Here is a 13,699-nt window from a genome sequence, read left to right as displayed (position 1 = left end):
TAAAATATATCCTGAGTCTTGCTAAACTATGTAGAATTGCAGGAAATTAGCTTCAAAGCAACATTTTCCAAGGTCCCTCAAATTAAACTGGGAAAAAGGTTGGGGACTCCTGCTGTACTGTGCAGTATTTGCTGTAGTGTGTACGTGTCCAGAAGGGGGCACTGTTGACTCAGCAATTATTTTTCTTTCTCTCTTTCTCCCTCTCCAGGCCTGGTGGAGATGGACGAGGGACGTAAGATAGTGTTTGCCCCGGGCCAACAGATCCCCCTGACGGTGGTGAAGTCTGATGGGGGCTACACATACGACACTTCAGACCTGGCCGCCCTGCGCCAGCGGCTCTTTGACGAGAAGGCAGACATCATCATCTACGTGACGGACAGCGGCCAGGTGAGGAGGGGGTTGAGGGAGGCAGAGGAGAGTGCCTATATTATTGCCTGAGTACTGGTCTGTTTTTTTGCTGTCATGCCAAACATGTTTGGCTTTTACAATGACAGCATTGGAGTTGGCAAGAGTACAAACAGATCTGGGACCAGGCTAGCTCTGTTGTGCCTCTGAGGTCCTCGCTGTGAGACGCCACCGGTGTCACCTGCTGAAAAGGTAATCCACTCAGGGTCAGTTGTCTGTGTCTTGGTTTCTCTGAGCCGGAGAGAGAAGTAAGATACTGTCAGACGGGCATGAGTAGAGGACTCCAGAGTACTGCCCTCTCATTGCAGTTCAACACCACAATGATTGGCTTGTCTGTGTGTTCACTCTCATTTTTAGGCTGTAAAATGTTCTACTGAAGTGGATTGTACATGTGAAGTCATTATGTTTACTTGCAATGTTTTGCAACCATCCTTTATTAGCCTGTCAAACTCGGTTTAAACATTTAACTGGTGCCCAATTCATGACTAGTTAATTATGCGTATGTGTGATTTTTTTCACTACAGGGCACCCACTTCCAGGTGGTGTTTGCAGCGGCTCAGATGATTGGCTGGTACGACCCCAAGGTGACACGAGTGGAGCATGCTGGCTTTGGAGTGGTGCTGGGAGAGGATAAGTGAGTGTCTACAAATTACTGATTTTTTTTCCAGGGTCCTATTCATTAGCGCACAAAAACAAACAAAAGTTTACAGAAAACTAAAATGAGTGCTTCTTATTGGACAAGTCAAATGAGCCCCTCCTGTTTTAGTACGTTTTCTTCCATTTGGTGTCTAATGAACGCGCTCCAGATTCACATACGCCAACAATCACGTGATGGCAACAGACGCATGCCTAATTAAGCATTCATAGCACTGTATACTGTGTTGGGCCATTCAAGAGACCACCGACCCACCTGCTACGTCAGCCTATCATCATATTGAATTAGCACTCTTAGGTTTTATTTGTCCATTCATTTGCTCTATTGGCCCATTAGTCACACATCATCTAGTTGTGTGTATGACTACTAGGAGTCTCGTTACCGAGCAGACAATATCACCCAGTGCATTAATAAAGCATCAAACACAGTCAGAATGGGTTGTGTTGGTCGTAAGAGGCTGGAGGGGTGGTGAGAGGCGCAAGCTAAGTGGTGGTTTGTGGTTAGAGCCTGGTACTCCACTGTTGGGCTGAGATTTAGCTGAAGCCCGGTTCAAACACTGTTCACTCAGTCAAATACTAGAAAGTGTAATAGCACACATCGTTTCTAATAATAATTAATTGAACATGATTTTACTCATTGAACATGATTGGATAGAGCGATGTAAGACCACCATTTTTTTCACAGATCCAGTTATGTTGGATTAATAGTGAAGGAATGGAAGAGTTCCTGAAGTGTTGAGTGAGTATTGTCCTTCCATCTGTCTCTTCAGGAAGAAGTTTAAGACTCGTTCTGGGGACACGGTGAGGCTGATGGACCTGCTGGACGAAGGCCTGAAGAGGTCCATGGACAAACTCAAGGAGAAAGACAGAGACAAGGTGAGAGATGCTGCCTGTGTTTCCATCAATACTGTGTAGCCATTTGTTTCATCCTAGTACCCTCCTGATTCTATTAGTCAACTCTTCAAGGCCTTAATAATCCAAATAAATCCTGCAGGACACACACATTGTGAGTAGAGTGTAAAACACATCTCTACAGCCTGAACGATGTCTATGTTCCAAAGGCAGAAACGCACGCTGCTTCCACCTGGCATAGCTGTCTGCCTGCGTGCCAACTGCAGCCGCCTCTTCTTTTCTTTCAGTCTATGACGCAAGAGGAGGTGTTCTGAATCAGGGTTTCGCTAAGCCTATAATTGTCAAGGATATTGAAAGTTACACATGGTGCATTAAATTATGCAGAAAACTAAGTATGCGTATAATCGTCCTGCTCCCTGGGGCGTAATCAATTTAGCAAATGATGGCGGATGGGGCCAATTCAGATCTATTCTGAGATCTTTGTTTTGTTCGTGCAGTAAGTGTACCCCCGCCCATGCCCTATGTAGTTGGTATCAGTGGCATCACGGGGCTGGCCACACGCCCAACCCTGCCACCTTCTCGTCCCAACCTCATTTAAAGACACCTGCCCGCACTGCTCAAAACACACTAATGCACACACATACTAAAGAACACAATCCACACACATCCCCACTCTGTCCGTACCTAACAGGGTATTGGACTCGATGTGGATGTTGGAAGAATTAGACTGTGTCCAGTGGGGAAGGTGGGTTAAAGGCATGAATGACAGGTCAGACTCATAGCAGTACAGTATTTCAACCTGTCCCAGATGCGTTGTGACACACAGAAACAAGTTGTGATCTGTGTCAGATGCCCAGTGGACTAAACACATGCCTGATTGCCTGGAACTCTGATCATGTCTAACTCAGGTGCTGAGCACAGAGGAGCTGACCAAGGCCCAGCACTCGGTGGCGTTCGGCTGCATCAAGTACGCCGACCTGTCCCACAACCGCATCAACGACTACGTGTTCTCCTTCGACAAGATGCTGGATGACCGGGGCAACACGGCCGCCTACCTGCTCTACGCCTTCACCCGCATCAGGTGATCCTTCGCTGGGCCATAGGGAGCGGTAACCAGCCCCTCCCCTGGTTCTCTCTCTCCTCCCCTGAACGTACTACGGGCTCTGTGGCATTGCGCCCAGTCTGTCTCTATTGATCTGCACACAGAGAAGGAGGGGAAAGAGACGTTTTGCCCAGGATGGTCGATGGTAACACACTGAGTCAATAGAGCACTCACAGGTGGCAGCAGACCCACACTTGGGGGGGGGGTTATACACGTACATACTAGGGGAGTACTCGTTCACTAAACTCATGGTTTGGTACGTGTTGTGGTTTTGGAGTCACGTTTCGGGACAGTGGGAATATTAAATACCAACAGTTACTGTAGTTAATTACATTTTTAAATATAAAGACCCGTTCTGAAAGGACCCGAGCACAACAAGACCTGTTTCGTATTGACCTGGTTCGATCCAGACCCGATCTGATCCCAGGAAGGGAAGCAGTAGAAAAGTCCATTTGTAAGTTACTTTATTAACCAGAGCTGATAAAGCGCGAGGGAGGGAGCGGTGCCGCTCTAGCAGGCAGAGGGGCCATGCGGTGTGTGTGCTGTGAGCGAGTGACACGGGCAAGGAGGGAGGGAGAGACGGCAACCAACCAAGCCGATTCGCACTAGTAGACTAATTTCTAGCTTGTCATAGCTAGATTATTTATCATCCATTATGATTACGACTGCAGCAAACCTAGAGAAGCTAGTTAGCTAAACTAGCTAGGCTAATTGAGGGTACATGCAGTTTCTCCCTGTCCTACAGTTACAAATAACAACACCTCCATTCAGATTATTAACTAGCAGCCTACCTGTTGGCTCTTGGTCTTTGTAGCATGTCCTCATTTAACCTTTAATTACATAATTTTAATTCCTTCTTCAGTTGACTATTCAACCTCCTAGCTTGATCAAATGGCTACCCGGCTATTTGCATTGTGTGCCTCCCCCAACCCTTCTTTTATGCTGCTGCTACTCTCTGTTTATCATATATGCATAGTCACTAACTATACCAAATCAAATCAAATTTTATTTGTCACATACACATGGTTAGCAGATGTTAATGCGAGTGTAGCGAAATGCTTGTGCTTCTAGTTCCGACAATGCAGTAATAACCAACAAGTAATCTAACTAACAATTCCAAAACTACTGTCTTATACACAGTGTAAGGGGATAAAGAATATGTACATAAGGATATATGAATGAGTGATGGTACAGAGCAGCATAGGCAAGATACAGTAGATGGTATCGAGTACAGTATATACATATGAGATGAGTATGTAAACAAAGTGGCATAGTTAAAGTGGCTAGTGATACATGTATTACATAAGGATGCAGTCGATGATATAGAGTACAGTATATACGTATGCATATGTGATGAATAATGTAGGGTAAGTAACATTATATAAGGTAGCATTGTTTAAAGTGGCTAGTGATATATTTACATCATTTCCCATCAATTCCCATTATTAAAGTGGCTGGAGTTGAGTCAGTGTCAGTGTGTGTTGGCAGCAGCCACTCAATGTTAGTGGTGGCTGTTTAACAGTCTGATGGCCTTGAGAGAGAAGCTGTTTTTCAGTCTCTCGGTCCCAGCTTTGATGCACCTGTACTGACCTCGCCTTCTGGATGATAGCGGGGTGAACAGGCAGTGGCTCGGGTGGTTGATGTCCTTGATGATCTTTATGGCCTTCCTGTAACATCGGGTGGTGTAGGTGTCCTGGAGGGCAAGTAGTTTGCCCCCGGTGATGCGTTGTGCAGACCTCACTACCCTCTGGAGAGCCTTACGGTTGTGGGCGGAGCAGTTGCCGTACCAGGCGGTGATACAGCCCGCCAGGATGCTCTCGATTGTGCATCTGTAGAAGTTTGTGAGTGCTTTTGGTGACAAGACGAATTTCTTCAGCCTCCTGAGGTTGAAGAGGCGCTGCTGCGCCTTCTTCACGATGCTGTCTGTGTGAGTGGACCAATTCAGTTTGTTTGTGATGTGTATGCCGAGGAACTTAAAACTTGCTACCCTCTCCACTACTGTTCCATCGATGTGGATAGGGGGGTGTTCCCTCTGCTGTTTCCTGAAGTCCACAATCATCTCCTTAGTTTTGTTGACGTTGAGTGTGAGGTTATTTTCCTGACACCACACTCCGAGGGCCCTCACCTACTCCCTGTAGGCCGTCTCGTCGTTCTTGGTAATCAAGCCTACCACTGTTGTGTCGTCCGCAAACTTGATGATTGAGTTGGAGGCGTGCATGGCCACGCAGTCGTGGGTGAACAGGGAGTACAGGAGAGGGCTCAGAACGCACCCTTGTGGGGCACCCAGTGTTGAGGATCAGCGGGGAGGTGATGTTGTTGCCTACCCTCACCACCTGGGGGCGGCCCGTCAGGAAGTCCAGTACCCAGTTGCACAGGGCGGGGTCGAGACCCAGGGTCTCGAGCTTGATGACGAGCTTGGAGGGTACTATGGTGTTGAATGCCGAGCTGTAGTCGATGAACAGCATTCTCACATAGGTATTCCTCTTGTCCAGATGGGTTAGGGCAGTGTGCAGTGTGGTTGAGATTGCATCGTCTGTGGACCTATTTGGGGGGTAAGCAAATTGGAGTGGGTCTAGGGTGTCAGGTAGGGTGGAGGTGATATGGTCCTTGACTAGTCTCTCAAAGCACTTCATGATGACGGAAGTGAGTTCTACGGGGCGGTAGTCGTTTAGCTCAGTTACCTTAGCTTTCTTGGGAACAGGAACATTTTGGCTTCCCAGTAGCTTACAACGGCGATTGACATTCATGTACATACTAACTCAATTGGCCTGACCAACCAATGCTCCCGTACATTGGCTAACCGGGTTATCTGCATTGTGCCCTGCCACCCACCACCCGCCAACCCCTCTTTTACGCTACTGCTACTCTCTGTTTATAAAATATGCATAGTCACTTTAACCACATCTACATACTACCTCAATCAGCTTGACTAACCGGTGTCTGTATGTAGCCTCGCTACTGTTATTTTCAACTGTCTTTTTACTGTTTTTATTTCTTACCTTTTTTTCACCTAATACCTTTTTTGCACTGTTGGTTAGAGCCTGTAAGTAAGCATTTCACTGTCAGGTCTACTGTGGTTACACCTGTTGTAGTCGGCGCACGTGACAAAAAAACCTGGATTTGATTTGCCACACATGGCGGTTCTATGACTGTAGTGCTGCTCTGAGGATATGCGATTGACTGACAAAAACAAGCTACAGACATGCAGCACTCTAATGAAAAGTATCGGCAGCAGCATCATCCCTTTTTCTCTCTCAGAATCGGCTGCGAAGGGCTGCTTGAATTCAGAGCGGAGACTAAGTTGTTGTCTTTGCGCATCCATCTTGCTCCGGTGGTAGGAATACTGGCGTAAATATCCCAACATGATTGAGGTGTTGGCAGCTGCATATGCTATTCTCGTTGAGCAGTGGAGAAATACTGTTAACGTTTTGTCCACAACTGTCATTCGCCGTTGTAATCTACTGGGAAGCCAAAATGTTCCTGAACTGGAGATTTAAACGAAGATGGAGGATCCCCCAATCCTGGTTTATCCACCCCACCACTCCCCATTTTACAGAACTACACAGAACAAAAATATAAACGCAGCATGTAAAGTGTTGGTCCCATGTTTCATGAGCTGACATAAAAGATTCCAGACATTTTCCATCCACACAAAAAGCTTATTTCTCTTAACATAGTGTGCATTTCTCATTTGACAAGATAATCCATCCACCTGACAGGTGTGGCATATCAATAAGCTAATTAAACAGCATGATCATTACACAGGTGCACCTTATGCCGGTGACCATAAAAGGCCACTCTAAAATGTGCAGTTTTGTCTCTCAACACAGTGCCACAGATGTTTAAAGTTTTGAGGGAGCATGCACTTGGCATGCTGACTGCAGGAATGTCCACCAGAGCTGTTGCCAGATAACTGAATGTTAATGTCTCTACCATAAGTCGCCTCCAACGTCGTTTTAGAGAATTTGGCAGGACGTCCAACTGCCCTCACAACCACAGACCACGTGTATTGCGTCATATGGGCGAGCGGTTTGCTGATGTCAACATTGTGAACAGAGTGCTCCATGGTGATGGTGGGGTTATGGTATGGGCAGACATAAGCTACGGACAACAAACTCAATTGCATTTTATCGATAGCAATTTGAATTCACAAAAATACCGTGACGAGATACTGAGGCCCATTGTTTTTTGTTTTTTTAAGTTATCTGTGACAAACATGCATATCTGTATTCCCAGTCATCTGAAAATCATAGATTAGGGTCTAAATACACTTAGTTAATATGAGGAAAGCAGTTAATTGAAATAACTCAGTAAAAGCTATGAAATTGTTGCATGTTGCATTTATAGTTTTGTTCAGTATAGTTCCCCGCTGCACCTCACAAAAGGATAGTTTGAAATGTGCCAGTTAAGATATACATTTTTATTACAACATGCGCATAGGCTGTAGTTGTTTTTATCAGAATAGCATACATTGCTCAGATCGGTAAGTAAGCGTTTCACTGTTAGTCCACACGAAGCATGTGAGAAATACAAGTTAATTTGATTTACTCAAGGAGATGGCATACAACACGGTGTAGGCTTAAGCCTATAGGCCTAGTGTATATTTATGTATTCATTCAGGTTCACAAAGAGGACCGAACCGAGGTCCCCGTACTGTTGTTACATCCCTAGTACGCACACTCCTTGCTAATTTTATTAATTACCAGTTGATTTTTTTTTTTAATTATTTTTGCTTGATTGAGCATTGTTTTTGAAACCTCGGGATGTTTGAAACCCCAGGATGCTGCTCATCTTGTAAATCTGTGCCTGTAGATTTAGCAAGCACAAAAAAGTCATTGTTCTGGGATCATTTGATTACACAGATATAGTCTCTTTTGATAGCCATTGATGCTCCAACCAACTGAGCTGTCTGGACAAGCAGCATCACCTGTGATTATCTTGTCCATTGTGGTCCCACCTAACAAGTGTTGTTATTATCATGTATTTATATTATAACTGCATAGGCAGGCTATCACAATATACATTATGCACACCTTATAAAATGAAGAGAAAAAAACCCATTGTCTGACATTAATATCCTACTCAACTTAATATCCCTTCCCCTCCTGTATCTATATCTGAAGGTCCATAGCCCGGCTGGCTAACATCGACGAGGTTGCGCTCCGTAAAGCAGCAGAGACCACGGATGTGCTCCTGCAGCACGACAAGGAGTGGAAGCTGGGCAAGTGTCTCATTCGCTTCCCTGAGATCCTGCAGAAGATCCTGGATGACCTCCTGCTCCACACGCTGTGTGACTACCTGTACGAGCTGGCCACCACCTTCACAGAATTCTACGACAGCTGCTACTGCATCGAGAAGGACCGCCAGACCGGTAGGGAAAAGACCCTGGGGTGGTAGATAATGACAGTTGTCCATCTTTCTATCAGTCTATTTGTCTGTCTCAATTAATCTATTCATCCATCCATCCAATGATCCATACTAAATGCTGGTTCTAAATCTGAGATATTTCTTGGCTTTGCCAGTTCGTAATTGCTTTCCTGCACTGCCCCAGACTTCTGCTATTCTCATATAATCCAAAATAGCCCACTGAGAGGGACAATCACAAACATCAGTCAGAGGGGTGGTGTCAGAGAGCAAGCATCGTTGTAACCGATCCACTAGCATCTGTTAGCATTTACCCTACTGTGGGCCACATCGCTAATGCTAAGTCATATTACCCAGGGTTTAGTAGATCAAAGTGTATTAGTTTAACATGCTGCTCTCAAGTTAGCGCCCAGGCTAGCCCTCCTCGCCACCAAACTGAATTCTAGGCCACATTAGCCAAAGCATAACATTAAGTTCTTAAAGTGAATTATAGAACTCTACAATTCCGAATTGATCCACGATTTCCCATAACTGTTGTAAATGATCCCACGCAACCGCGTAATTACTATTTACAGTAGTATTTTTACCCTTGTACCCATATCCCGGCTGAAAATGGCAGATTTGAGCACTGATAAACGCCTAAATTGGAGTGCAGTGGCTGTACAGTAACATTATATACATGATGTCATAGCTCAGGGTCTCCGCTTCACAGCTCTGTATCTCACAGCTGTTCTGAACTTGAGCACCGCATGCAACAAGAAGTTGCCCCCATCCTCCTGCTAATTGGGCAACTTTAGCATATTGTTTTTCTGAGTGAGGGAAATGCTGTACATTAACAGGAAAGAGGAGTCATGCAAGCAAGCCAAACATCCTTAAGTCCAAATGTGCACTTCACATCTCCATATTGTAAAACTCATGTCATATACAGTGTCAGTGTTCATGATCACTATGTTTGATGTACAGTTACAAAATGACATGGTGTCATACCTTAGGCTCATTCTGTTCAGAACAACCTATGTTTGTCAATTGTGAAGAAAATTCATAATTGTCCGACCTCACTAATGCTCTTGTGGCTAAATGGAAGTCCCAGCAGCAATGCCTTCCCAGAAAAGCAAAGCCTTCCCAGAAGAGTGGAGGCTGTTGTAGCAGCAAAGGGGGGACCAACTCCATATGAATGCCCATCATTTTGGAATGAGATGATCAGGTGTCCACAAACTGTTGGTCATGTACAGTCGTGGCCAAATGTTTTGAGAATGACACAAATATTAATTTTCACAAAGTCTGCTGCCTCAGTGTCTTTAGATATTTTTTGTCAGATGTTACTATGGAATACTGAAGTATAATTACAAGCATTTCATAAGTGTCAAAGGCTTTTGACAATTACATGAAGTTGATGCAAAGAGTCAACATTGATGTTTTGTTCCCGTGCCACTTAGTTATCACTTTTGTCTTATGGCAAGGTGCTCCATCATGCTGGAAAAGGCATTGTTCATCACCAAACTGTTCCTGGATGGTTGGGAGAAGTTGCTCTCAGAGGATGTATTGGTACCATTCTTTCTTTATTCATGGCTGTGTTCATTTAGCAAAATTGTGAGTGAGCCCACTCCCTTGGCTGAGAAGCAACCCCACACATGAATGGTCTCAGGATGCTTTACTGTTGGCATGACACAGGACTGATGGTAGCACTCACCTTGTCTTCTCCAGACAAGCTTTTTTCTGGATGCCCCAAACAATCGGAAAGAGGATTCATCAGATAAAATGACTTTACCCCAGTCCTCAGCAGTCTTATCCCTGTACCTTTTGCAGAATATCATTCTGTCCCTGATGTTTTCCTGGAGAGAAGTGGCTTCTTTGCTGCCCTTCATGACACCAGGCCATCCTCCAAAAGTCTTCGCCTCATTGTGCATACAGATGCACTCACACCTGCCTGCTGCCACTCCTGAGCAAGTTCTGTACTGGTGGTGCCCCGATTCCACAGCTGAATCAACTTTAGGAGACTGTCCTGGCGCTTGCTGAACATTCTTGGGCGCCCTGAAGCCTTCACAATTGAACCGCTCTCCTTGAAGTTCTTGATGATCCGATAAATGGTTGATTTTGGTGCAATCTTTCTGGCAGCAATATCCTTGCCTGTGAAGCCCTTTTTGTGCAAAGCAATGATGACAGCACGTGTTTCCTTGCAGGTAACCATGGATGACAGTTGAAGAACAATGATTCCAAGCACCGCCCTCCTTTTGAAGCTTCCAGTCTGTTATTTGAACTCAATCAGCATGACGGAGTAATCTCCAGCCTTGTCCTCGTCAACACTCACACCTTTGTTAACGAGAGAATCACTGACATGATGTCAGCTGGTCCTTTTTTGTGGCAGGGCTGAAATGCAGTGGAAATGTTTTTCGGGGATTCAGTTCATTTGCATGGCAAAGAGGGACTTTGCAATTCATCTGATCAGTCTTCATAACATTCTGGAGTATATGCAAATTGCCATCATACAAACTGAGGCAGCAGACTTTGAAAATTAATATTTGTGTTATTCTCAACTTTTGGCCATGATTGTAGTAGTATATTTGTTGTCAAACTGGTGGCAGTTGTGAAAAGTCAATATTTGGAAGAGTTGTAGAGTTAATTGAACATAATTACACTGTTGATTAGATGTTTTTTTTCATTAATTTGGCCATTTTCTCTAGAACCATATGGTCTAGAACAGGGATGGGCAATTGGTGATCTCAGTCAGGGTCTCAACTTACTGTTGCAAGTTAGAATAGGATAATACACATGGTGCAGTTTTTCTTAGTCACTCAGTTAGCTCATGTCAGCTAAAATGTTTAAGATTGCTGGCCACGAGACAAATTTACCAATCTAAACGTATTAATCATGGTCGAATTACCGGCTTGGGTGCCTCCATTGATTTTGTTAATCTGTCACACTCTCCTTATGGAAAAATGTGACATTTGCATGAAATTTGTTAAATCTTCTCTCTGCCCCATGGCAAAATGTGTAGAATTGCAGCAAACTTCCTTTAAAACAGCAACAGATTTTCAGATTTTTATGGCCCTCAACCCCATCAAATTGGACATAGCTATAATAAATGAATAATATATAAGAATACACTTTTTTAAGTTATTGAAGTATAAATTACCAAAGTTACGATAGATTGCCGTAGATTTTCTTTTAATTGCCAAAATTTGTGAATATTACACTAACTTTGGTAAAATACTGGTAGCTTTGCAACCCAACTCATGCCTCCTTTCTATTCGCACCAAAATTACAATCTATTTAATTGAATTGCTTTGTGAAAGCCTAACACTGTAATTTCGTATTTTATAATTTAGCTTGTCATGTAGGCAATAGAACAAGCTTTGAAATTATGCCAACCTGACCCAGATTGAGATAAAAAAAAGCAGTTTTTGGATTGCGTAAACAACAATTGTAATTGTGATTGCAGGGTTGTGTTCCAAACAAATAGTATGCTTGCTTTAGTTCCCCAGCGGCACAGCTTGGAGAGCTAAAAAATGAAAAGGCACCTTATAGTTGAGGACTCTTTGATTCATAAAAGCGCATTGAAATTACTTATGAACTGTGTACACTTTATAGTGGTGTGTGGCCACTTGGAGACACTAGTTAGTCATTTCACTCAAACCCTTGTCATTTTTTTGTCTTACTGTATGTTGCACCTACTCCACATTTTACAGGAATATTCTTATGATACTGAATATATATAATAGTATAATATTTTCAGATTTTTGGGGCAGCAAAAAGTACAGTAAATGTAAAATGCACAAAATCAAAAGTGATGTTTGGATTCAGTCTTGTCAGGTGAACTGTTGTCCTCAATTTTGTTTGAATAATTTTCCTATAATATCCGAACTCAAATCAAATTGTATTTGTCACATTTGCCGAATACAACAGGTGTCGACCTTACCGTGAAATGCTTTCGTACAAGCTCTTAAATTAACCAACAATGCAGTTTTAAGAAAATAGAAAATAATAATCTGTTCCCTTTTACTTGCTACCATGTTTATGAATTTCATATTTCTTCTCTTAGAAACATTTCAATTTAGCCCAATCCATATAGACCAATTCACACTAGTGTAAAGTTAACCTTTTCCATATAACATTGTCTTTTGTTATGAATATGGCAGCTTGTTTTCCACCCTTCAGTAAATAAGTTACAGTTCAATGAAGGGCATTTGGGTTTTAGCCATACAAATAGTCTATGGGTGGTTCTCAATAACATCATATACAGTGGGGCAAAAAAGTATTTAGTCAGCTACCAATTGTGCAAGTTCTCCCACTTAAAAAGATGAGAGGCCTGTAATTTTCATCATAGGTACACTTCGTGGGGGACGACATGTTTACTGTTGCCTTGTTTGTTAGTGTAAATTCATTTGGAAATGGTATTATTTGTCAATTACAATGACGTCCATGTCCTTAATGTCCCGTCTGTGTAATTTGCCCTCTCCTCCTCATTACTATCTTAATTAGGGGTTTAGCAGCGACGCTGGTGAAACCATATTGCTTTTGTTGGCTTTCATTATTATTATACCGGGTTCTTCCCCCAAGGAAAATAACATGCAAATTCCCATGATATGGAAAGGCCTAGGACGGCCCAACTTGGCAGGATGGTAAAAGCCCATGGGCTACACCCTCTCATGCATTCTCATGCCAATGGTGGCGCTATAAGAAGTGATTGAAAATGCCAGCTTTGAAAGCTCACGCCCTTCACCCCGTTTGAGCTGGAGTCCTGAAATGTAGTATGTAGATCTCTCTGCTCACAAGGAACACATTGACCTCAAGGACCCATAAAGTCCGTCATGATGGATTTTCTGCCATTTGGAATTTTGTGAAAAACGCTTAAAACGTTGCTACTCTAGCACAAATGACCGATCTGCACAAAACTTGATATCTGGCATCTAAGGACCAAGGTGTCTCAAAGTACTTTTTTCCCAGGCTAGTATGTCAAACAACATGGCCTCTACTGACCAATAAACATTCAAATGAGCGTGGTCTCGCACATAAATGCCTATAAATCAGTCATGGATATTTGTAGTGTAATTAAACTTGGTACATGTGGCAAACACTGTCAAGATTCAGCATAACTGGGGCCTCGCGAGTGGCGCAGCGGTCGAAGGGACTGCATCGCAGTGAAACCCATGAGGGTTTGGCCTGCCGGGATGTCCTTGTCCCACAAATTGGTGCGGCTGGCTTCCGGGTTAAGCGAGCAGTGTGTTAAGAAGCAGTGCGGCATGGCAGGGTTGTGTTTTGGAGGATGCATGGCTCTCGACCTTCACCTCTCCCGAGTCCGTACGGGAGTTGCAGCAATGGGTC

General features: G+C 43.7%; 1 protein-coding gene across 4 annotated transcripts in view; it reads left to right on the top strand.

The window, feature by feature from the left end:
* The window catches only part of rars1 (arginyl-tRNA synthetase 1), a 32,902-nt gene that overhangs the window by 18,249 nt on the left and 954 nt on the right, over positions 1 to 13,699 (top strand). For all 4 annotated transcript variants that reach the window (XM_042309608.1, XM_024393956.2, XM_024393957.2 and 1 more), the window contains exons 10-14: positions 209 to 387; positions 930 to 1,039; positions 1,830 to 1,935; positions 2,820 to 2,992; positions 8,137 to 8,384. In XM_042309608.1, the coding sequence (XP_042165542.1) occupies positions 209 to 387; positions 930 to 1,039; positions 1,830 to 1,935; positions 2,820 to 2,992; positions 8,137 to 8,384 (816 nt within the window). The remainder of the gene's footprint in view (positions 1 to 208; positions 388 to 929; positions 1,040 to 1,829; positions 1,936 to 2,819; positions 2,993 to 8,136; positions 8,385 to 13,699) is intronic.

The sequence above is a fragment of the Oncorhynchus tshawytscha genome, linkage group LG30 (genome assembly GCF_018296145.1).
Source record: "Oncorhynchus tshawytscha isolate Ot180627B linkage group LG30, Otsh_v2.0, whole genome shotgun sequence".
NCBI lineage: Eukaryota > Metazoa > Chordata > Actinopteri > Salmoniformes > Salmonidae > Oncorhynchus > Oncorhynchus tshawytscha.
This window is presented reverse-complemented; position numbering and strand designations above follow the sequence as displayed.